This window comes from Callionymus lyra, chromosome 4 (assembly GCF_982586985.1).
Source record: "Callionymus lyra chromosome 4, fCalLyr1.hap1.1, whole genome shotgun sequence".
Taxonomy (NCBI): Eukaryota; Metazoa; Chordata; class Actinopteri; order Syngnathiformes; family Callionymidae; genus Callionymus; species Callionymus lyra.
The window spans coordinates 24,748,140-24,774,317 of NC_141821.1; the positions used below are offsets into that span (position 1 = coordinate 24,748,140).

General features: G+C 44.4%; 2 protein-coding genes across 2 annotated transcripts in view; both read right to left on the minus strand.

The window, feature by feature from the left end:
- nebl (nebulette) overlaps positions 1–26,178 on the minus strand; it is a 40,298-nt gene that overhangs the window by 3,368 nt on the left and 10,752 nt on the right. The gene's annotated exons all lie outside the window — the stretch shown is intronic.
- On the minus strand, positions 8–25,932 carry LOC148082209 (uncharacterized). The gene is given in 47 exon segments (XM_087789329.1): positions 8–356; positions 474–566; positions 639–743; positions 809–913; positions 999–1,103; positions 1,178–1,288; positions 1,972–2,088; positions 2,419–2,526; positions 2,591–2,695; positions 3,908–4,003; positions 4,076–4,180; positions 4,290–4,391; positions 4,457–4,567; positions 4,998–5,100; positions 5,102–5,280; positions 5,353–5,460; positions 5,563–5,661; positions 5,729–5,839; positions 6,008–6,118; positions 6,185–6,295; positions 6,377–6,487; positions 6,590–6,700; positions 7,733–7,840; positions 8,073–8,183; positions 8,268–8,360; positions 8,443–8,553; positions 9,058–9,156; positions 9,223–9,333; positions 9,411–9,521; positions 9,618–9,725; positions 9,789–9,890; positions 9,950–10,147; positions 10,225–10,332; positions 10,411–10,521; positions 10,590–10,700; positions 11,654–11,764; positions 11,834–11,935; positions 12,566–12,676; positions 12,750–12,860; positions 13,061–13,162; positions 13,279–13,389; positions 13,721–13,822; positions 20,737–20,847; positions 24,355–24,465; positions 24,533–24,634; positions 24,978–25,049; positions 25,131–25,932. Coding segments are annotated over 47 exon segments (5,871 nt in total). The 5' UTR covers position 25,932; the 3' UTR covers positions 8–221.

Sequence of the window (26,178 nt, forward strand, 5' to 3'; positions counted from 1 at the left end):
CTGGAGATGGAAAACGAAGTTGTGATCACTTTGATACACACAAATACACAAACCAACACACACAGTGCCAAGTGCATTTTGTCAGTGAGCAGATAGTAAACACACACTAGTTTGCTTTTTAGTCTTTTATTACACACCAACATGCTGACACACACGTTCATCCTCTTGCACACACAAACATGGTTAATGTCCATGCTGCTCTCTCTGTGTCACTCCTCCCGTTAGCCAGCAGAGGGCGAAACAACGGCTACCATGGAGACGAAGTCCTGTGACCTCCTGACCCTACGGTACTCAGGTGTGTCCAGCTCGCTGCAACTCCGCCCACGCAGCTCCTGCATCCCCCGCTGATACTTCACCTGAGAGACAAGAGAATATTATACCGTGTGTGTGTATACTGTGAGTGTTGCACGTGCACACACACACAGATACACACTCTCAAGTATCTGTGTGTAAGTGCACGAGCGCGTCCTCACACAGCTGAGGTTGTCCTGGTTGCGGCGGACTCTCTGCATCTCTGGCGTGTCCATGACGGCGGTGCCGTGTCCCACCTGGTCCCTGTACTGGACCTGCAGATGTGAGACCCCAGTTAAAGACGACAGGAAAAGGGGAAGGAGTGAGTCGGAGGAGGGTGAGCGCACGTTGCTGAACTTCTTGGCGTTTTCTCTGGCCAGGACGATCTCGGGCGTCTCTGCGACCGAAGACTTCAGACTTCTCATCTGCTTCGCATCCCAGCTGTAGCGTAGCTGGAGGAGGACATGGTTACGGAAGACTGTTTGTGTAAGTGTGTGTCTATGTGTGTGTGACTGACTGAGCTGATGTGTTGCTGGCTGGATCGGACTCGTTCCATCTCCAGCGTCTCACTGTCCTGACCGTAGCAACTGGTCTGCTGCTTGGACTGGTCCTTGTATTTGTTCTGCACTCAGGAAGTGGGTGATTAAGGTCAAAGACGAGTTCATGTATATAACTACACAAAAACACTTGCACACACACACACACACCTGGCTGTAGATATCTCTGAGGTAGGACGCGTGTAGGAGTTCAGGGGTGTCAGTCACCGAACCATACGAGTGTTCCCGGAGATGATCCGTCTGTTTGTAGGACGACTGTAACACATGTGAGGAGCAACACACTCATGAATGGTTGACAACAATTGACTGCAGGTGTGATGAGGCAGCACCTGGCTTTGGACCTCTGTGGCTTTCCTGGCTCTCTGGATCTCCATCACGTCGATGCTCAGATCCAGCCCTTTGCTCGTGACACTGGAGTCCAGATCCTGTCTGTACTCTCTCTGTCAGAGGCACACAACTGTCATCAACTGTTCCTTCACTTTTAGAATAACTTCACCAAACAGGAAACAAAATTGAGTTAAACAACATGATCTTTACTTTGTACTTTTAAATGAACGACAAAAATTAATTTTGTCGTTGATTTAAGATTAAGATTACAAAACCTGATACAACAATGACAAACTGACACACATTTGTAATAAATATGTTTGTCGTTTATGAACTTTTTTATATAACACGTTTCGGTCTGTGCTCTCACACATTCTCTGGTAATTCAATGGTAACAAGATGTTGGAACTATGAACTATGAAGTTTTCTTCTATCCTTAAAAAAAGGAACAAATAAACATACTCCTTATGGACAGTTATGAAGGCTCTCTGCGTGGAGGGACGCTCTAACAGGATGAGCTAAAATGAAAAAATATCTCAAGTTACAAATAGTTGAACAAGGTTTAATGTTGCAGATTCTTGAACTCCAGCAGTGTTGTGTGTGTTGACGGGGTATAAATCAGAAATGTTATCATAACTACAATATTGTGTTACAGTAAACTTCTACTTTTACAATCCTGTTGTTTTTAACTCAAGTACAAACTCAAGTATAACAAAGTAGATAATTATGAGTTAATATATACTTTTATACAAGTAACACTTCCATCACTTGTGGCGTGTGCAGCTGTGTATGTCACCTGGTTGAGGATTTGACCCGCCCTCTTGACTCTCAGCAGCTCAGGTGTTTCCTCCAGACCGATCCCAGACAACCCTCGACCCTTGACCTCCTGCTCCAGATCCTTCCTGTACTCCTTCTGCACACACACACCCAACCACATCGTAATCATGAATCATAATCTTTCCTGCACCACAGGGAGGTGAGAGAAGGAGAAGGAGGAGGTAAGGACGGTAAGAGAGAGAAGGAGACCGGAGGAGGTCAGGACAGAAGTAGAAAGGAGGAGACAAGAGAAGAAGAGAGGAGAAGAAAATAGGACAGAAGTAAGTGAGGATAGAAGAAGAGAGGTAAAGACATTAGCAGACAGGAGGAGGCAAGGAAAGAAGGAGAGCAGAGAAGAACTAAGGAGACAGGAAGGAGGTCAGGACAGAAGGGTATGAGGAGGAAAAAGTGAGGACACATCTCCTACCTGACTTTGCATTCTCTGTGCATCTTTCATAACTTTGTAACTCGGACTTTCTCCAAAGTCCAGCTGACAGAGACTTTTGTTCTGCTCGTAGTCTCTTCTGTATTGAACCTGAGGAAACAGCCGTCAGTATGTCTCTGCTGAGTGAGTGTCTTAGTGTGCGATGATGTATCACCTGGCTATGCAGCACTGCATTTTCCTTGTGGTGGCGCTGTTCAGCAGATTCCAGACACACGTGATGGTGAGACTTTATCAGCTTGTACTGCTTCTTATACTCCACCTGACACACGGTAGCACACACAGAAATACATGTCATACGTGTCTGGTTCTTCATGCACTTGACCTGCAGATAAGTGTGTTCCCGGTCAGGATCTCTATGGTCCAGGTCTGACCCTTAACTCTCTCACATGAACCACATGCTGTCTTCAACATTTCTTCAACTTTGATCACCTTCATTATCATCATCATCATCATCATAATTTTCATCATCATAATTTTTAACATCATTATCTTCATTACCATCATCATCACAATCATCATCACAATTGTCATCATAATTATCATCATCATTGTTACCATCATTATCTTAATTAACATCATCATCACAATTATCATCATCATCATCATAATTACCTTCATTATCATCATCATAACTAACATCCTCATAATCATAATTATTATCATCATAATCATATCATCATTATCTTCCTAACCATCATCATCACAATTATCATCATCATCATCATCATTTTCATCATCATCGTTACCATCATTATATCCATTGACATCATCATCACAATTATCATCATCATCATTTTCATCATCATCGTTACCATCATATACCTTTATTAACATCATCATCACAATTATCATCATCATCATCATTTTCATCATCATCATTGTTACCATCATTATCTTCATTAACATCATCATCACAATGATCATCATCATCATCATAATTACCTTCATTATCATCATCATAACTAACATCCTCATAATCATAATTATTATCATCATCATCATCATCATTGCTACCATCATTATATCCATTGACATCATCATCACAATTATCGTCATCATCATTTTCATTATCATCATTATTATCACTATCATTAGCATCATCATCTTTATCACAATGATGATCATCATCACCAACATCATCATGGTAACCATCATCATCAGGTATGAAAATGATAATTTGGTCACATAACATCCAGAGTGAATCTGTGTTTATTTACAGAAAGAGTGAGAGAGAGAGTGTGTGTACGTGAGTGAGTTAGTGCGAGTGTAACAAATGAACAGGCTGATCAATAATGTGAAATTGAAGAAAAGCTTTATTTGAGTGGGAAAACTGTGCATGCCTACATGTAGATGTGTGTGTGAGAGTAAAGGTTCCGCAACTTCTCTCTCTGCATCATAATCATTGCCATGGTAACACCCACACAAATGACTCAACTCAGAAAAAACACACACACACTTTCATCTGACTCACCTGACTGGCCAGTGCAGCAGCAGCTTGAGTATGTTTGAAAGAGAGACAATCCAAAGGGTTGTAACAGGGGCGATCAAGACTGCCCTTGTAGCCCACCTGCAGGAGCCACACATGAGCATTGTGTGTGTGTGTGTCACTGTGTGTGTGTAACTGTGTGTATGTGTGTACCTGACTGGCCCGTTTGGACACTTCTTTCGCATGCTGGATGTCTTTTCTCGCCAAAATTGAACTGTCGCTGTAGACTGGCTGCTGGCTGGAGTTTTTATACGCAACCTAAAAACACACAAACGCACACACTTGGAAGGGACACACACGGTGAAGAAATACAAAGTAACCTTCCCAGGTACACTAACAACAAGACGACAAGTACACACACACTCACATCACTGGCCAGTTTAGCAGCATTGGCAGCATGGACGATGTCCGGTCGGTCGGAGGTGACGTTGTACTGGTGGAGGTTCTCTTTGTCTTTGGTGTAACAGACCTGAGAGCAGCAATCAGAGACCAGGCTGTGAGATCGTGACGGAAAAGTGAAGGATGTATGTATACCTGGCTCTGGTGTCGGGACACCTCAATGGCGTGGTCAACCTCCGGCAGCTTGGTCATCCTGCTGTAGCTGCTCTTCCCCTTCTCTCTGTTGAACTTCTCCTTGTAGAACTTCTGCAGGAACAGAGCAAGCTCCTCAGCCATCACAGGACAGATCCTTCAGTTCTTTGCAACTTGTCCTACACTTGATGTTATGAACCCTCTGACGTATGCGGTAAATGAAAAACGTGTGGTCACTTCAACAATCTGCAGTGAGATACGTCTGCCACTAGAGGGCTCCCTCTTGACGTCACCTTCAGTCAGGATGCTGTGGAGCCCTGAGGTGCAATAGGAGCTCTTCTTCGTCTACACAATGAGTTGCATCTTTGTTTCTGTTGTCGGTCCATCTGCAGTTTCACGCTCCAGTTCATAACAAAGACCTGTTCCAGTTCTGAACCCGGATCCCCCCAACCCCACTCCTCGGACCGATCGGAGCAGAACAGTAAAGTGGGGGGGGGGCTGTGAGTGAGTGTGGTACATATGTGTGTGTGTCTGTCAGACTCACATCACTCTGTTGCTTGCTGACTTCTGAAGCGAAGACAGTCTCAATGGTTTGAGGCATCTGAGCGAACAAACTGCAGGCGGCGCTTTTCCTGCTCTCCTCCTGGTACTCCTTCTACAATGTTGAATCAGTTTTTTAATTTCCCTGAAGGCAGCGACCGGGATGTGCTGCTCACCTGACTGCGCAGGTGTGCCTGCTCCTGAGCATGCAGAGTGTCTCTGGTCTCGGGCAGCAGAGAGTACAAGCTCTTCTCCAGGTTCTTCCTGCTGGCCTCCTGGTACTTGTTCTGAGAACAAGAGGTTACTTGGGTACTGATGTGACCTGGGAATGATTTTTAAGTAAATGAAGGAAACCTGACCTTGCTTTGAGCTTCTGACATTTCTTTGACAAACTGAGTCTCCAGAGTTTGGGGAAGTTTGGAAAACAACGAGTCAGCAAGATCTTCTCTGTCCTTCTTGTACTTGATCTGGAACATGTACACACAGATGTAAAGGTAAGCGGCGAAGATGAGTGACGATGAAGGTTACTTATAAAGGCGAGAGCCAAAGGTTGAAGGTCGACAACGTACCTCACTGTGGATTTCAGCCATTTGTTTCACAAATTGTGTGTCCTTAGTTTCTGGCATCTGATGAAACAGCGAGCTGCTCTCCTGCTGCTTGTACTTGTTCTGGACACACACACACACGCACAAGGTGAGGGTCAGAGCCTTGACCACTGCTCAGGTGTGAGCTCACCTGACTCTGCAGCTCTGTCATAGACTTGGCAAACTTGATCTCTGGTGTGTCAGGCAGCAGAGAGAAGACGCTGGAGCTCATCTGCTTCTTCCCCTCGCCAGAGTACCTCACCTGCAGAGCAGCAGAGATCACGTGCCAGGACCTCATCTCAACATGGAGGCTCCTCTTGCCAGAATATGTGTGTGTTTTTGCGTGTCGGTCCATGTGAGTCATTGTGTCAGCGTATGAAGGTGTGTGTGTAAACGTGACTGAATGCTATGTGTGTGTGCTCATGTGTACCTGACTCTGAAGCTCGGTAGCTTCTCGGGCGTGTTGGGTCTCCAGAGTCTCCGGCAGCTGATGGTACAATGAGGTTGAAGCTTCTTTTCTGCTGACTTCCCTGTATCTGGACTGAAGAACACACCAGCTGTGAGTGTGAGTGCACAGTGTGTGTTTGTGTGTGTGTGTGTTTCTCACTTCACTCTGGAGCTCAGACACAGTTTTGGCCAGTTGTATGTCATTGGTCTCAGCCATGTTACTGTAGAGACTCTGACCGAGACTCTTCAGCCCTTCCTGCTTGTACTTGTTCTTAAAAAGAAACAGGTGTGTTACTGTCCAAATGTTTTATCTGTTATAATCAGAAACATGTTTGTCTTGAGGGTTGGGTACCTGGCTCTGAAGCACCGACATCTTGGCAGCTAGTTCTGTCTCGGCAGTCTTTGGCAGGTGAGCAAACAAACTGGACGTCATGACCTTCAGACCCTCCTGCCTGTACTTGTTCTGCAATAACACAGATCAACCGTCACATGACCTTTTGATTGACAGCACATTATAACAGAAACATGCTGGGGTCACAGGGAGGTCAGAGTGGGGTCACAAGACCTGGCTCTGCAGGTCGCCGATTTCCTTTATGCGGTGAGTCTCCAGGGTCTCAGGAAGAAGATGATACAGACATGAGACCAGGTCCTTCTTCCCCGCCTCTCTGTACCTGATCTGCATCATTATCATTTTCACATAATTATTATCATCATCTTCAAATAATTATCATCTTCATATAACTATCATCATGATCTTCATATAATTATCATCATCATCTTCAAATAACGATCATCCTCTTCATATAATTATCATCATTATCTTCTTAAAATTATCATCATCATATTTGCATAATTTGTATGATAATCTTCATATAATTATCATCATCATTTTCACATAATTATCATCATCATATTTGCATAATTTTTTATGATAATCTTCATATAATTATCATCATCATCATGGTTGTCATTATCATCATTGTCATTGTTTTTGTCATCACCATAGTTGTCCTCCTCATGTTAATCATCATAGTAGTCATCCTCATCATCATTATAGTTGTCATCCTCATTGTTATCATAGTTGTCATCCTCATCATTAGAATAGAATAGAATAGAATAGAAAATGTTTATTCATCCCCAGAGGGGAAACACACTTTTACAACAGCACAGTTGAAAAAATAAATATAATAATCCTCATTATCATCATAATCATCATCGTTGTTGTCATCCTCATCATGATAATCATCATCATACTAATCGTTGTCATCGTCATCATCATCACTGTTGTCATTCTTATCATCAGAATCATCATCATCATTGTTGTCATCATCGTTGTCATCATTATCATTATCATCATCATCGTTGTCATCCTCATCATCATCATCGTTGACATTCTCATCATTATCATCATCATCATCATCATCATCATCATCATCATCATCATCATAATCATTATCATTATCATTATCATCATCATCATCATCATCATCATCATCGTTGTCATTATCATTATCATTGTTGTCATCATCTTCATCATCATCATCATCATCATAATCATCATAATCATTATCATCATCATCATAAATATTATCATAATCATCATCATCTTCATCATCATCATCATCATCATCATTATCATCATCATAATTATTATCATCAACATCATAATTATCATCATTATCATCATCATCATAATTATTATCCTAACCTGGCTGTGAGTTTCATTCATGTCTTTGATGAACTGAGTCTCCAGAGTCTGAGGCAGCAGAGAGAAGAGACTGTCGTACTGATCTTCTCTATCCTTCTTGTACCTGATCTGGAAACAAAAGGTGATAAAGATCAAACCAGAGATAAAACACTTAAAAAAGACATATTGTTGATGTGTTGCAGATATTTGTTGAGTGTAATGAGACACAGGTGTGTTCAGCTATCTGTAATGAAATTGTGTTCAGGTGTTTTCCAGTGTTCTCTTGTGTATTAATGTTGTTTAATCAAACTGATTTAGCTAAAAATGTGTTGTATTGTATTATAAGTGTTCAGGTTCTCACATCACTCTGCAGCGCTGAGATCAGTTTGACGAACTCTGTCTCTGAAGTTTCGGGCAGCAGTGAATACAAGTTCTTCCTGATCTCCTTCAGAGCTTCCTCCTTGTATTTCACCTACACACACACACACACACGCAGACCAACACACACACTTAGATGTTGATGACATTCTCAGAGCCTGAAGACTGCGAGCCTTGCCTCACTGAAGACGTCTGTCAGCGCTTTAGCCAGTCGCGTTTCTGCAGTTTCAGGAAGTCGTTGATACAACGAGACCACCTGCTGATTCTTCACCTGCAGACGCACAAACACACACATTTAATCAAGTCAAGTCAACATCAACCGCGGCACAGACGGATGAGCAGGTAGAACGCACTCGACTCTGCAACTGTGAGATCTGTCTGGCGTGTCGAGTGTCAGCAGTCTCAGCTAGATGGGAGTACAGTGAGTTTGAAGCCTCCTTCTTCGCCGCCTCCTTGTACTTGTTCTACGAAACAATCACAATGAACTTTGTCATGTCACTGTGCTGCACCTCTGACCAGTGTTGGACAAACATAATGCATTTTTTACTGGTATTTATCAGATTAATAAAGCATTACACTACATTTATATATAATTCCTATTCTAACAAATACATAAGTAATTTAAAGTTGGTTTTGATTCTTTATCATCTAGAATGTAAACGTATAACAAGTATTTTAAGTTGTGGTCTTAATGCATTATTAAAACATTCATAACACATTTTAATACATTTATACTTATACTCATTTATACTACTATACATAAAAGGTCTGTGTATATTAAGTAAACATTTGTGCGTCTTTGTGATTTTTACTCTTACGCAAACATTTGTAGATGTTTTATTTTAAATTAACTGTAACGTTACGGTGAGTTGTACTTAATAACACACAACTATCTTTTTTGTGATGTCTTACACGACTGCACAACTCTGCCTAACAAACGGACGTCTGTGTGAGGGAGTGTGTCGCACCTGACTCTGGATCGCAGACAGAGTTCTGGACCACTGCAGCTCAGTGGTGTCTGAGAGCTGAGAGAAGAAACTGCTGCTGCTGTTGTCTCTGTATCTGGACTAAACACAAGACACATCACTCAGTGTGTGTGTGTGTGCATGTGTGTGAGTGTGTACATGACATACTTCACTCTGGAGCTCCGTCATCTCACGGGCAAACTTTGTTTGGAGGGTTTCAGGCATCAGCGAATAAAGGGACGAAGTCATTAACTTCCTGCTTTTTTCTCTATACGTCTTCTGTCGTCCGAAAAAATACACAACTAAGAGTGATTGTGTTCACCTCATGCGCGCACACTAATCCGTGTGGCACCTACGTCGCTCTGAAGCTCAGCGGCCTCTCTGGCGTGTTTGGTGTCCAGGGTCTCAGGCAGTGTGTGGTAGAGCGGCATTGTGTTGTCAGCTGCTGCCTGCTGTGTGTACTTGATCTGGAACACAGAACAGTGAGTCACGGTGTGTGTGTACGTGTTAGCGTATGAGTATGTGTGTGTTAAAATATGGGTGTGACTGTGTGTGTCATCTACCCTGTTGTGTTTCTCTGAAAGCTCTCGGAAAAACTGAGTCTCCAGAGTGTCAGGCAGCCATGAGAACAGACTGTCGTTCAGATCCTCTCTGTCTTTCCTGTACTGCACCTGAGAGAAGACAGGGGGCGCTGAAGAAAATCACATTACAAGAATAGAGAGACTCTGACTTACATCACTCTGCAACACTGACATGTGTTGTGCAAAAATGGTATCTATTGTATGAGCCAACTGGTAGTAGGACGCCTCCTTCAGGCCTGGAGTCTTGTACTTCACCTGCAGGATCTACACATCAGACTCACACAGACACACACACACACATGACACACACTCACCAGGCTCTGCAGCTCCCTACACCTCAGGGTTTCAGGTGTTTGTGGTAGTTTGCTGTATATGCAGCTGGACAGCTTCTGTTTGTCATCTCTGTACTTCACCTGACTCTGGATCAGTGACAACTGCTTGGCCAGTTCCATGTCTGGAGTGTTGGACATCATGGAGTAGAGGCTGCTGCCCACTGCCTGTCTGTACTTCACCTGCACCAATTGAAACATTAGGAAAACACACACACACACACACACACACACACACACACACACACACACACTCTGACCTGGCTCTGCAGATCAGACAGGCTCCTGGCTAGCTGGGTCTCCAGGGTCTCCGGAAGTTGTGAATACAAACTCCTACTGAGACTCCTACCGTCGCGTCTATACTTCACCTGCGACACCAAGGTATCAACAAAACGCTTACACAAGGTGAGGCTTCAACTTCCTCAAAGACTCTCAGAAACTCATACATCACTTGTGATGGATCCGACAGCTCGCATGAGTTGAGTCTCCATCGTGTCTGCAAGCTGGTGGAAGAGCGGCGTCGACAAATACCTCTTCCCTGCTTCTGTGTATAAAAGCTGACGGCACATAAACGATGAAATATGAGGACCCAGGTGTGAGAGCAGGTGTGTACAGGTGTGTGTACCTGGCTACGCAGCTGTGTGGCCTCCCTGGCGTGTTTGGTCTCCAGAGTGTCAGGGAGTTGGTGGTAGAGTGCTGCAGACATGCCTTTGTGAGCCCCTTCTTTGTATTTCACCTGAAGGACCAATACAATCCTCAGAGAGTATGTAGACAGTCCTTAGTGAGTCTGTGGTGAGTCTGTAGTGAGTCTGTGATGAGTCTGTAGTGAGTCTGTGACGAGTCTGTGGTGAGTCTGTGATGAGTCTGTGGTGAGTCTGTAGTGAGTCTGTAGTGAGTCTGTGGTGTGTCTGTGATGAGTCTGTGGTGAGTCTGTAGTGAGTCTGTGATGAGTCTGTAGTGAGTCTGTGGTGAGTCTGTGATGAGTCTGTAGTGAGTCTGTGGTGAGTCTGTGGTGAGTCTGTAGTGAGTCTGTGGTGAGTCTGTAGTGAGTCTGTGGCGAGTCTGTGGTGAGTCTGTAGTGAGTCTGTGATGAGTCTGTAGTGAGTCTGTGACGAGTCTGTGGTGAGTCTGTAGTGAGTCTGTAGTGAGTCTGTGACGAGTCTGTGGTGAGTCTGTAGTGAGTCTGTGACGAGTCTGTAGTGAGTCTGTAGTGAGTCTGTAGTGAGTCTGTGGCGAGTCTGTGGTGAGTCTGTAGTGAGTCTGTGATGAGTCTGTAGTGAGTCTGTGACGACTCTGTGGTGAGTCTGTAGTGAATCTGTGACGAGTCTGTAGTGAGTCTGTAGTGAGTCTGTAGTGAGTCTGTAGTGAGTCTGTGACGAGTCTGTGGTGAGTCTGTAGTGAGTCTGTGACGAGTCTGTAGTGAGTCTGTAGTGAGTCTGTAGTGAGTCTGTAGTGAGTCTGTTGTGAGTCTGTAGTGAGTCTGTAGTGAGTCTGTAGTGAGTCTGTAGTGAGTCTGTTGTGAGTCTGTAGTGAGTCTGTGCTGAGTCTGTGGTGAGGCTGTAGTGAGTCTGTGGTGAGTCTATGGTGAGTCTATGGTGAGTCTTTGTCTTCACAGCTGAAGTCTCTTCATTAGAGTCAGTCACATGTTCAGTTCTGAGTAAACAGTTTTGACAAACAAGTCATAGTCACCTGACTCTGAAAGTCTGTCACTTCTCTGATGTGTCTGGTGTCGAGGTTGTCGGGCAGTGGGAGGTACAGGTGGACGCTTTGCTCCTTCTTCCCTTCTTCTTTATATTTCACCTGAAAGCATACATATTTTGACCCTGTGACCTCTGATCCTGACTGATATGTCCGGAAGTGACCTCCTACCTGACTGAGCTCGGCTGTCTGCTGACGTGCAAACTGCAAGTCTAGAGTGTCCGGCAGCAGGTGATACAGAGAAGACGACGGCTGCTGCTGCCTGTACCTGAGCTGAAGAGTGAGTGGGTGAACATGTGAGTGAGTGAGTCTGTGACTGTGATAGTGTGAGTTAATAAGATAGTGTGAATGAGTGAGAGTCTGACTAAGTAAGAGACTGAATGAGTCAGTGAGTGACCGAGTGATCAAGTGATCAAATGGCGAGTGAGTGACTTAGTGAGTGAATGATTTAGTGAGTGAATGATTTAGTGGGGAAGATAGTGAGCGAGTTACAATAAACGAATGTTCAGTGAACAATTGAGTCAGAGGGGGAATGAGTTAGTGGATTCAGTGAGTGAGAGAGTGAGTTAGAGGGTGTAGGAATGAGTACATGAGAGACTGAGTGAGTTAGTGAGAGAGTGAGTGAGTGAGTGGGGGTATGAATGAATGAGTGAGTGATTCAGTGAGTAAGAGAGTGATTCAGTGGGGATATGAATGTATAAGTTATTCATTGAGTGAGAGAGCGAGTTAGGGGGTGTATGAATGAATGAATGAGTGAGTGATTCAGTGAGTAAGAGAGTGATTCAGTGGGGGTATGAATGAATGAGTGTGTGATTCAGTGAGAGAGTAAGTTATAGGGTATATGAATGAATGAGTGAAAGTGGGTTATAGGGTGTATGAATGAATGAGTGGGTGAGTGAGTACCTGACTCTGCAGTAGTGAAACTTCTCTGGCTCGTCGGGATTCCAGAGTTTCACGTAATGTTGAGAACAGAGACGAACAAGTTTCCTTCTTTCCTGCATTTCTGTACTTGGTCTGAGAACAACATGATTGACATGACAAGTGTTGGCATCAACAGTTCAGTTGAGGATTCGGACTGGATCGTCACCTGACTCTGCAGCGCCGACACTCTTTTAGCAAACTGAGTCTCCAGAGTTTCAGGTAACTGAGAGTAGAAGCTCTGTGACAGCCCTCGTCTCACCTGTTCCTGGTACCTGAACTGAGAGGACACACCAGGTCACCTGGAGGAGCTGCTGAAATGACTGCCTTCTTCATCGCCATAGTCTTCACCACAAGAGTCTTCATTATCATCACTATTTATATCATCATAACCACTTTGGACCGTCATCATTCTCTTCATTACTGTGAGCTGACTCTTTTAAGGGTCTTTCAAAACTGTCAGGTGGTGTAGGGACTCACCTGGCTATGCAGGTCCGTCATTTCTCGGGCAAAGAGGGTCTCTGCTGTGTCAGCCATGGAGGAGTACAAGGAGACGCCCTGCTGTGAGGTCCTGTACCCGACCTGAGCAGAGAAGCAGAGAAGCGTTCATCACCTTCATTCATTTAAAGTAAATATCAAAGACATCAGCATCAATAAGTCAGTGTGAACACAAAGACTCTAGTGGGAGAAGAAGTCACCTGACTGATCAGATCCGCTGCTGCTTTGACGTGCTGCGTCTCAAGAGTGTGAGGGAGGACAGAGTACCTGGAGCTGCTCGCCTGCTGCCTCGCCTCCCTCTGGTACTTGTTCTGACAACAGAGATGAGACTTTTCATGCTGCTTATCAGCGTCATCATCATCATCGTCATCGTCATCGTCATCGTCATCGTCATCGTCATCGTCATCGTCATCGTCGTCATCATCATAATCCTAGGTCTGTCCCTGAATCTCACCTTCATCATTATCGCCATCGTCATCCTGAGTCTGTCCCTGAATCCCATTATCGTCATCATGGGTTTGTTCCTATTATCATCATCATCATTATATCTTCATTTTCATAGGTCTATCCCTAAAATCTAACCGTCATCATCATTATCATCACTATCCCGTGTCCGAATTCCACCTTCATCATTCACTGTACCTGGCTCTGTAGCTCCGTCATCTGCTTGACAAACTGGGTCTGTGGAGTCTCTGGAAGCTGGTGGAACAGGCTGGTCTTTATCTGTGCGTCTTTGTAGCTCACCTGCAACAAATGACACTGTTCTTGAATTCACCAGCAGGTGGTGCAGCATCAATTCATTCATTTGTCAACACCAGCAGGTGGGTCAGCATCAGTTCATTCATTCATGAACACCAGCAGGTGAGTCAGCATCAGTTCATTCATTCATCAACACTAGCAGGTGGGTCAGCATCAGTTCATTCATTCATCAACACCAGCAGGTGGGTCAGCATCAGTTCATTCATTCATCAACACCAGCAGGTGAGTCAGCATCAGTTCATTCATTCATGAACACCAGCAGGTGAGTCAGCATCAGTTCATTCATTCATCAACACCAGCAGGTGGGTCAGCATCAGTTCATTCATTCATCAACACCAGCAGGTGGGTCAGCATCAGTTCATTCATTCATCAACACCAGCAGGTGGGTCAGCATCAGTTCATTCATTCATCAACACCAGTAGGTGAGTCAGCATCAGTTCATTCATTCATCAACACCAGCAGGTGGGTCAGCATCAGTTCATTCATTCATCAACACCAGCAGGTGAGTCAGCATCAGTTCATTCATTCATCAACACCAGCAGGTGAGTCAGCATCAGTTCATTCATTCATGAACACCAGCAGGTGAGTCAGCATCAGTTCATTCATTCATCAACACCAGCAGGTGGGTCAGCATCAGTTCATTCATTCATCAACACCAGCAGGTGGGTCAGCATCAGTTCATTCATTCATCAACACCAGCAGGTGGGTCAGCATCAGTTCATTCATTCATCAACACCAGTAGGTGAGTCAGCATCAGTTCATTCATTCATCAACACCAGCAGGTGGGTCAGCATCAGTTCATTCATTCATCAACACCAGCAGGTGAGTCAGCATCAGTTCATTCATTCATCAACACCAGCAGGTGGGTCAGCATCAGTTTATTCATTCATAAACACCAGCAGGTGGGTCAGCATCAGTTCATTCACTCATCAACACCAGCAGGTGGGTCAGCATCATTTAATTCATTTGTCAACACCAGCAGGTGGGTCAGCATCAGTTCATTCATTCATGAACACCAGCAGGTGAGTCAGCATCAGTTCATTTATTCATCAACACTAGCAGGTGGGTCAGCATCAGTTCATTCATTCATCAACACCAGCAGGTGGGTCAGCATCAGTTCATTCATTTATTCAACACCAGCAGGTGGGTCAGAATCAGTTCATTCATTCATCAACACCAGCAGGTGAGTCAGTATCAGTTCATTCATTCATCAACACCAGCAGGTGGGTCAGCATCAGTTCATTCATTCATCAACACCAGCAGATGAGTCAGTATCAGTTCATTCATTCATGAACACCAGCAGGTGAGTCAGCATCAGTTCATTTATTTATCAACACTAGCAGGTGGGTCAGCATCAGTTCATTCATTCATCAACACCAGCAGGTGGGTCAGCATCAGTTCATTCATTCATCAACACCAGCAGGTGGGTCAGCATCAGTTCATTCATTCGTCAACACCAGCAGGTGGTCAGCATCAGTTCATTCATTCATCAACACCAGCAGGTGAGTCAGCATCAGTTCATTCATTCATCAACACCAGCAGGTGAGTCAGTATCAGTTCATTCATTCATGAACACCAGCAGGTGGGTCAGCATCAGTTCATTCATTCATCAACACCAGCAGGTGGGTCAGCATCAGTTCATTCACTCATCAACACCAGCAGGTGGGTCAGTATCAGTTCATTCACTCATCAACACCAGCAGGTGGGTCAGCATCGGTTCTTTCATTCATGAACACCAGCAGGTGAGTCAGTATCAGTTCATTTATTCATCAACACCAGCAGGTGGGTCAGCATCAGTTCATTCACTCATCAACACCAGCAGGTGGGTCAGCATCAGTTCATTCATTCATCAACACCAGCAGGTGAGTCAGTATCAGTTCATTCACTCATCAACACCAGCAGGTGGGTCAGCATCAGTTCTTTTATTCATCAACACCAGCAGGTGAGTCAGTATCAGTTCATTCACTCATCAACACCAGCAGGTGGGTCAGCATCAGTTCTTTCATTCATGAACACCAGCAGGTGAGTCAGCATCAGTTCATTCATTCATCAACACCAGCAGGTGGGTCAGCATCAGTTCATTCATTCATCCATCAACACCAGAAGGTGGGTCAGCATCAGTTCATTCATTCCTCAACACCAGGTACTACACTATTAAGTATTGTTAACTGGTTTTGCGTGAACTACAGTGAGACCTAAAGGTGGTGATGGATCAAAGATCCACCTGAGCAACATCAATGTTAAGTGTTCTGGCATCAAGAAGGTCAGAACAGGTGGGTCATGGTTTCTCTCATTCATGTGCTTTGTTGTGTCACTAAGTCTGGAGGCTATTTATGGAGGCGGCAGTCGACGACACAGATGTGACGATATGCAAAGCGCCATGAGTAAAGCTGCCCCAACATGAAAAAGACTCATCTTAGAAACACTTGCAGTGCAGACGTAGCAGCGGCAACACAGGTGGACTCGCTGTGCAGACACGTGTCTTCCTTTACCCGACAGCTACGGCAGCAGCCTCCAGGTACCCTCCAGCAGAGGAACGAGCAGCTGGTGCATGTGCTGCAGGAGTTGCAGGTGCTCCTGGACCACCAGAAAAGCAGCAGTAGGGAGGAGGCCTGGAACCAGACCAGGAACAGCAGGTCGGGCGCTCAGACCGAGGCGGACCTTCAGCTACAGCTGGAGGATATCAAACTGTCCTTTCAGGACACCGTCCAGCACTGCGAGGTTCTGCAGAAGTCACTGGACAAGGAGATCAAGTCTCACGTGGAGGACTTTGATCTATTTAAGAGTGTAATGGACGAGCAGACAGTGATGCTGCAAAAGATGGAAGAGGAGATGGTGGACCTTCAGAAGGATGCGGTCATGAAGCAGAAGTATCTTCTCAGGGAGCTGCAGGGCCTTAAAGATGCTCAGGTGGTGAACCAGGAGAGATTCAGTCGTCAAGTCCTAGCAGAGAAGGACAAGACCGTGGAACTATGCCAGCATCTGGACGTCATTAGAGCCTCCCACCAGCAGTTGAGTGAGCGGTTGGACACCACTGTTAAGTCCCACCAAGAGGACCTGCTCTTGATCCAGATGCTCAGAGCACAGCAAGAGGAGCAGCAAGGCAGAGACCTACGGCAAGAATCTCTTCTCCGGGAGCTACAGGAGGAAACACGGGAGAAGGAGATCCTCAGCTCAGAGCTGAAGTCCATCAAAGCTTCACACCAGGAGCTTCAGTGCAGACTGGACTCCCAAATACAGGTCCACCAGGAGGACCTCCGCCTTGTGGAGTCCTTGAGGGCGGAGCAGGAAGCCACCCGCCTCCGCATGCAGGATCAGTTGAAGCTGCTGCAAGAGGAAAGCGGGCTGAAGCAGGAGGTGCTCCTCAGAGAGCTGCAGGACCTTAAGCAGGTCCAGCTCACCAGCCGAGATGTGTTTGCCAACGAGATTGAGGCAGAGAAAGATGAGCTTTCGCTCTTCTGCCAGAAACTGGAGGCCATCAGCAAATCGCACCAGGAGGTCAACCAACTGTGTGACGTCTTGCAGCGCAGGCTAGAGAGCAGGATGATGAGGGAGGCGGAGATCTGCCAGGAGGTGCTGCTATCTTCCTCGCTCCTCACAGTGGGACGTTTGTAAAGACACTTCACTGTACTTTTAATAAAACAGAGAAACTTTGAGCCCGTCCTCTAAACTGTCTCGCACAGCAGTCGGTGAAATGTAATCACAGGAACTTTGGTCAGTCCCTGATGATGGTACGTTCCAGCTTCATGTTGTGTTTCTCCATGATGTGTTGCTACATGGCTGCATGCTAAAGACAGTATAGAACCTGCATGTGCACCACCACACCACCTTGGAGCAGGAAGCTCCTTGTTCCCTCGTCAGTGAAGCTGTCTAAGCTCACTTTAGTCTACGAATAAAACCAGACAATGTTATGCTAGAAGTCCTAATTTGAGAACGACTTGAGACGACAAGATGACCTGATGTGTGAGTGACTCAACGGGAGAATGACCTGATGTGAGTTTGAATTGCGACTACTCAATGGGGAGTGACTCAACATGACAATGTCTTGGGGGGAGCAGTACAGATATTAGCTCTGTCACGCTAATGGCTACACTCCAGCAACACATGAATACGTTTCTGGACTGTGATCATTAGACCTCCAAACATGACTTCCTGTCACAGCAGAGTGGTGGGTCACCTGGTGGTCAATTGTAGGAGAGGCTTACGTCCTTACGTCCACACAGAGAAGCTGCTGTTTTCAATCGACCACCGTCTGTGATGTCATCAAGCTGGTCCAGTAGCATCAAAGACATGACCACGATGTGTCTTCACAGCTGGTGTGAAGTAGCTGACGTGTCACATAGCTTCCTTGATTGACATTCCTTTATTCCTCCCTCAATGGAAACCTTTGAAAGACATTTAGTCTTCGGAAGTCAACGCGACGCCGCAGTTAGATCTTCACTTCCAAGAGAGGAGCTCCAGTGTCCTCATGAGCTACACAAGGGTTCCTGAAGTGACCTGTCAAGAGCCTAGTGTCCGCAGCAAGACTAGGACCACTGACGGTCTGCAGGAGAAGATTCAGGGCATGATGATCTCCTTCCAGGAGATCCAGCAGTTGTGTGACACTCTAACAGAGCTGGACACAGAACTTGCTGAAGAGGACCCCAAACCGGTCCTGAGTCGGAGCGCTAGTGAACGCATCTCTGAGGTGCTACAGGGGGAGATGAGCAAGAACATTGCTCTTAGCAAGACGCTGGATGACACCAAAGCTGCTATGGAGGAACTAGGAGAGCGATGTGAGCTGCTGCAGCACAGACTGACCGCTGAGATCAAGTCCCACGACAAGAACCGCATGCTGATCCAGTTGATGGTGCAGGAGAGGGAGGACGATCGTCAGAGGATGGAGGAGAAGATGGAGGCTCTTCAGAGAGATGCCGACCTGAAGCACAAGCATCTTTTCAGGCAGCTGCAGGAGCTGAGAGAGGCTCAGACCGAAGCAGAACAGACAGCGGAGCACAAGGTTGAGGCAACTGCTGCTGACTGAAGATGTCCAGTACAACCCTGGATGAGGACCTGCACACCCTCATATGTTTGTGCAATATAAACACACTGGTGGACCCTTAATAAAGTCTTGGTACACAATAGAACTATGTGTGTGCGTGTTTCTGTGTGACTTTGTGTCTGTGCTTGTATCTATGTGAAATAGTGTCTGTGTGTGTGTGTGTGTGTGTGTGTGTGTGTGTGTGTGTGTGTGTGTGTGTGTGTGTGTGTGTGTGTGTGTGTGTGTGTGTGTGTGTGTTTCTTTGCGCCTTTGTTTATGTGCTTTTATCTATGTCAGGGGTCGGCAACATTATTATTTTTGCAGGCTTTTCCTTGATTCTCTGGAACTCCTTTGTTCTCTGTGTTATCTTGACCTTTTAAGTATATACTTTATTGAGTATTGTTTTGATTGTTTAAGCGCTTTGTGACCCTGGTCTGGAAAAGCGCTCCATAAATATAAATTACATACTTACTTATTTACAGACGAGCAGTATGGAGGTACTTGTACTATGTTTTTAAATGTCTCTAGAACGAAGACAACTGAGCTCCAGTCGCTACATTACAATGAACAAACCTTTTTGTCTATAACTCTAAAGAGGAACATATTACTCTGAAAATAATCCCAACCCTTAGGCGACATGAGGGTGAGTAGAAAATATGTGTAATTTGAATATTGGGTGAACTTTCACTTTGCATTGATTATTATTATACAAATGTTTTGTACTGTATATTAACTGCAGTTTGTCCTGATGAACGGACTCATGTTTGTTTTCTTCTTTTCTTATTTAAATCACTATTTGACTCTGAAGGTTTGTATATACATTGATATACATTATAAAAGTTGTGTCAATATTATTATTATCATTTCAACAATTTAGAAAAATAAATAACAGGACATTCAATATTAAATAATTTAGCTATCAAACTTAACCTAATTTATAATAATGTACATAATGTACATGTTTGTAACTGACTGACTTGCTTAAAATATAAAATATTTTATATGTAGGCTGAAAGAAATTATAGTTCTTCAGGTCTCGATTTTTTTTTAGGTCTTCACAAATTTAAAATAACATTTTTCAACAAACTAAAATACTATAACGCTTGTTGTTGTGTTACGGTTCCTTTAAGACTGAAACAGGCGTGGAGTCAGAGTTCCGATGTCCGTGAAGAACTATTGTTGTTCTTATATCAGCGAACGTCTTACACTAACAGTTTTTGTTAAATAAAAGGTCAACCAAAGGATAGAGCATCTCATTTTTTATGTATCATTGGAAAAACGCTTCATAACATTTAAATTAAATATCCACATTTATACCAATACTTATTTTAAAAACCTCAGTCAGCCGCATCAGAAGAGCTGCAGGTTACAGACCCTGTTGTATGTGAAAGTGTGTTGTAGTTAACCTGTGTGTGTGTGTTATTGTGTTTGTGTTTCTGTGTCTGTACTTGTATCTATGTGAAAGTGTTTGTTGGTGTGTACCTATATGTGTGTTTCTGTGCTTTTATCTGTGTGAAAGTGTGTCTTGGTGTGTACCTATGTGTGTATTTATGTTTGTATCTATATGAACGTGTGTTTTAGTTAAGCCTTGTGTGTCTGTTTCAGTCTGTCTTTGTGTCTGTCTTTGTGTGTCTTGGTGTGTACCTATGTGTGTGTTTCTGTTTGTATCTATGTGAACGTGTGTTTTAGTTAAGCCTTGTGTGTCTGTTTCAGTCTGTCTTTGTGTCTGTCTTTGTGTGTCTTGTCGTGTACCTATCTATGTTATTGCCTGTGCTTGCATCTATGTAAAAGTGTGTCTTAATGTGTACATTTTTTATTGTAAATGTGTCACACGTAGATAAGCGTCGGGCAGGTGTGACTTCAGAGACAGTGGACGTACCTGACTCTGCAGGCGGCTCTTCTCCCTGGCATGCTGGGTGTCAGTGGTTTCAGGGAGAAGAGAGAACAAGCTGATCCTCATCTGGTTCTGGCTGTCCTCCTTGTACTTCACCTGCAGACATAGACTGGTTTATACCTGATGAGGCACACCAGGGACTGAGAGACAAAATATTCCTGTGGTAGTCTGAGTCCTACGTTTGACATTTGGAGCCTTTGCAGCCTCACACACTGACGTGCTTCAGCCCTACACATGAGATGTGTTCACACAAAAGACAGTGAGTGTCACCTGGCTGCAGAGGTCAGTGGCCTCTCTGGCATGGAGCATTTCCAGCGTCATCGGCAGCTGAGTGAACAAGCAGGAGGTGGCGCTCTTCTTAGCCGCCTCTCTGTAGCGAATCTGAGACAATGGCAACGGCTCATTGTGAAGGGATTCTTTCCGGACCGGATAAGAAGCAGGTCTCACCTCACTCTGCAGCTCAGCTGCTGCTCTTGCCAGCTGCATGTGGAGGGTTTCTGGGAGTTGAGAGAAGAAGCTGTGGGAGAGATTCCTCTGGGCAGCGTCCTTGTACCTCCTCTGCAGAGGACAGGGAAGCGTCAGGAGCAGCTGGACTTGAGGCCAGACGTGGTTCCTACCTCACTCAGCATGTCCATCGTGTCACGTGCAAACTCTATCTGAGACGTGCCGGGCAGTTGCGAGTACAAAGACGCTGGCGCTCCTCTGACCAGAGCTTTTGGCCGGTAGTTGACCTGAGACAAAAGGACATGCTCGATCAGACACAACCTTCTGACCTAATGAATGAATATGTGTGTGAATGTAGTCTGGTGTTGACTGGAGGTTTTGCTGAAAAGCATGATTTGGTTCATGGTGGTTCTAGAGTAGGAGTCCTGTGTCCTCCTCACATCACTCTGCAGCTGTGAGACTTCCAGAGCGTGCTGTAGCTCTGGAGTTTCCGCCATTTGGGAGTACAGAGACACCGAGGTCTTCCTCCGCCCGACTTCCTTATACTTGATCTGAAACAGGAAGTGACAAGAGTGACACAGGAAGTGAGGAGGGTCCAAGTTCATTAGTAGTGAGGTGTGAGACCTGGCTCTGAAGATCCTGTGCATTCTTCGCCTGTTGCGTCTCTGCAGTCTCCGCAAGTAGAGAGTAGAGGCTGTTGCTCCGCTCCCTCCTGCCCTGCTCCCGGTACTTCTTCTAACAAACACAAACACAAACACAAACACAAACACAAACACTAACATCAACATACATGTGTTTATCTGCTTATATGTGTTCATCTGCCTTCATGCGTCCATCTTATGTGTTCATCTACCTTTATGTATCCAACTTATGTGTTCATCTACCTTTATTTATCCAACTTATGTGTTCATCTACCTTCATGTATCCATCTTATGTGTTCATCTACCTTCATGTATCCATCTTATGTGTTCATCTACCTTCATGTATCCATCTTATGTGTTCATATTCCTTCATGTATCCATCTTATGTGTTCATCTGCCTTCATGTATCCATCTTATGTGTTCATCTACCTTCATGTATCCATCTTATGTGTTCATCTACCTTCTTGTATCCATCTTATGTGTTCATCTGCCTTCATGTGTCCATCTTATGTGTTCATCTGCCTTCATGTATCCATCTTATGTGTTCATCTACCTTCATGTATCCATCTTATGTGTTCATCTACCTTCATGTATCCATCTTATGTGTTCATCTGCCTTCATGTATCCATCTTATGTGTTCATCTGCCTTCATGTATCCATCTTATGTGTTCATCTGCCTTCATGTATCCATCTTCTCTAATGTGTTCATCGTATGTGTTCATCTGCCTTCATGTATCCATCTTCTCTAATCTTCTCTTATGTGTTCATCTGCCTTCATGTATCCATCTTCTCTAATGTGTTCATCGTATGTGTTCATCTGCCTTCATGTATCCATCTTCTCTAATGTGTTCATCTTATGTGTTCATCTGCCTTCATGTATCCATCTTATGTGTTCATCTGCCTTCTTGTATCCATCTTATGTGTTCATCTGCCTTCTTGTATCCATCTTATGTGTTCATCTGCCTTCATGTATCCATCTTATGTGTTCATCTGCCTTCATGTATCCATCTTATGTGTTCATCTACCTTCATGTATCCATCTTATGTGTTCATCTACCTTCATGTATCCATCTTATGTGTTCATCTGCCTTCATGTATCCATCTTATGTGTTCATCTGCCTTCATGTATCCATCTTATGTGTTCATCTGCCTTCATGTATCCATCTTATGTGTTCATCTACCTTCATGTATCCATCTTATGTGTTCATCTACCTTCATGTATCCATCTTATGTGTTCATCTACCTTCATGTATCCATCTTATGTGTTCATCTACCTTCATGTATCCATCTTATGTGTTCATCTGCCTTCATGTATCCATCTTATGTGTTCATCTGCCTTCATGTATCCATCTTATGTGTTCATCTGCCTTCATGTATCCATCTTATGTGTTAATCTACCTTCATGTATCCATCTTCTCTAATGTGTTCATCTTATGTGTTCATCTGCCTTCATGTATCCATCTTCTCTAATGTGTTCATCTTATGTGTTCATCTGCCTTCATGTATCCACCTTATGTGTTCATCTTATGTGTTCATCTACCTTCATGTATCCACCTTATGTGTTCATCTGCCTTCATGTATCCACCTTATGTGTTCATCTTATGTGTTCATCTGCCTTCATGTATCCACCTTATGTGTTCATCTTATGTGTTCATCTACCTTCATGTATCCATCTTATGTGTTCATCTGCCTTCATGTATCCATCTTCTGTAATGTGTTCATCTTATGTGTTCATCTACCTTCATGTATCCATCTTCTCTAATGTGTTCATCTTATATGTTCATCTGCCTTCATGTATCCATCTTCTGTAATGTGTTCATCTTCTGTGTTCATCTGCCTTCATGTATCCATCTTCTGTAATGTGTTCATCTTATATGTTCATCTGCCTTCATGTATCCATCTTCTCTTATGTGTTCATCTTATATGTTCATCTGCCTTCATGTGTCCATCTTCTCTAATGTGTTCATCTTATATGTTCATCTGCCTTCATGTGTCCATCTTCTCTTATGTGTTCATTCATTCCTCGTGCTTTTAGATTGTATAACTCAGTTTGGGGGCAGGAGCAGAGTGAAGCAAAGTTTGTTCACTTTTAGGTTCTTTGTGTTATTTCCTTTGATCAATATTTGCCCTTTTTCTTGTTCTTGCTTTTATAATAATAATTTTATGAAAGTTGCTGTACCTTCTATCATCTGCTGTCCTGAAGGAGATCTCTAGAGGGATAAATAAGGTCAATCTGTCTTTCTATCTATCTCTTCTCATGTGTTCATCTGCCTTCATGTGTTCATCTGCCCTCATGTGTTTATCAGCCATCATGTGTTCATCAGCTCACCTCACTCAGAAGCTCAGTCAGCTCTTTGACAAACACAGTTTCTGAGGTTTGGGGCATCAGAGAGAAGAGGGACGAGGAGTTCTGCTTCTTCAAGTTCTCTTTGTATTTGACCTGGAAGAAAGTTATGCGACCTTCACGGCTGTATGTCTCAAAATGAACGTGTGAATCCTGATTGCGGTTGTCAGTCTACCTGGCTCTGCAGCTCTGAAGCTTCTCTGGCATGTTGGGTCTCGAGAGTGTCTGGCAGGACGGAGTAAAGGGACAAGGCTACCTCCTTCTTCCCTTCCTGCTGGTACTGGACCTGAAACACAGATGCCTTTATACAAAAGTCTGACCCGTGTCAGACCCACTGTGGGGGGGACTCACACCTCAGAGATGACAGAGCTGATGTTCCGAGAGTGGATCAGTTCAGCTGCAGGTATGAACAGACTCTGACCCTTCATCTTCTCAAAGTCCTCCTTGTACTTGACCTGTCCAAAGGTTGGGTGGAAACACGAGAGAGATATGAATGTTTGGGAGGAAGGAAGCATGAGAGAAAGAAGGAGGTGAGGGAAATATGAGGGTGAGTAGAGAGGAAGTGTGGAAGAAATGAGGGGTAGAGAGAGAGAGGACGGTGAGTGAAATTGGAGGGGTGAGAGAAAGTGAATGGGGAGAAGATAGTGAGGGAGAAAGGAAGATTTTAGGGGAAGATTAGGGTGATGAAGGGAAGATAGTGAGTGAGAGAGGAGGGTGAGGAAGATTATAAGGTGACATTAATAAAGAGAGAGGGGTGAGCAAGAAAGAAGGGGTAGTCTCAGAATGAAAGTCACAGACCTCGCTGGCGAGAAGGCTGCACCTCCGGTTGAATGTGGAATCTGGAAAACGAGGTCTGCTGCTGGCTGAGTCCTGACAGCCGGAAAGAACACGCTCTCATTTCTCTCTTCAAATTGGAAATATTCTATTTTGATAGACTGATAAGGTTCATACCTCCCAAAGTTCCAGCAGGAGTTTTCCTTTCTCCTCCGCTTCTGCTTCCTTCATCTCTCCTTCATCCATCTCTGCCTCCTCTCTTACAATCTCTTTTCTTTCTTCTCCATACATATCAACGTCCTCTCTTTCTATTTTCTTTGCTTCTATCCCTCCATTGTCCCTCTTTCTCTCCTCTATTCTTTCTCCTGAAAATTGCTCTTTGATCTTTCCATCCACCTCTTTTCTTCCAGATATTTGAACATTAAAGACTTCCTTCTTTACTCTTCTCTCCTCTCTTTGCCCTTCCTTCACCTCACTCTCCATCGTGTCTTCATGAGTCTTCACCTCTCTCTCCATCGTGTCTTCATGAGTCTTCACCTCACTCTCCATCATGTCTTCATGAGTCTTCACCTCTTTCTCCATCATGTCTTCATGAGTCTTCACATCACTCTCCATCATGTCCTCATGAGTCTTCACCTCACTCACCATCATGTCCTCATGAGTCTTCACCTCACTCACCATCATGTCCTCATGAGTCTTCACCTCACTCACCATCATGTCCTCATGAGTCTTCACCTCACTCTCCATCATGTCTTCATGAGTCTTCACCTCACTCTCCATCATGTCTTCATGAGTCTTCACCTCACTCTCCATCATGTCTTCATGAGTCTTGACCTCACTCACCATCATGTCCTCATGAGTCTTCACCTCTTTCTCCATCATGTCTTCATGAGTCTTCACCTCACTCACCATCATGTCCTCATGAGTCTTCACCTCACTTTCCATTATGTCTTCATGAGTCTTCACCTCACTCACCATCTTGGTTTCATGAGTCTTCACTACTCTCTCTATCATGGTTTCATGAGTCTTCACCACTCTCTCTATCATGTCTTCATGAGTCTTCACCTCACTCTCCATTATGTCTTCATGAGTCTTCACCTTACTCACCATCATGGTTTCATGAGTCTTCACCACTCTCTCTATCATGGTTTCATGAGTCTTCCCCTCACTCGCCATCATGTCTTCATGAGTCTTCACCTCACTCTCCATTATGTCTTCATGAGTC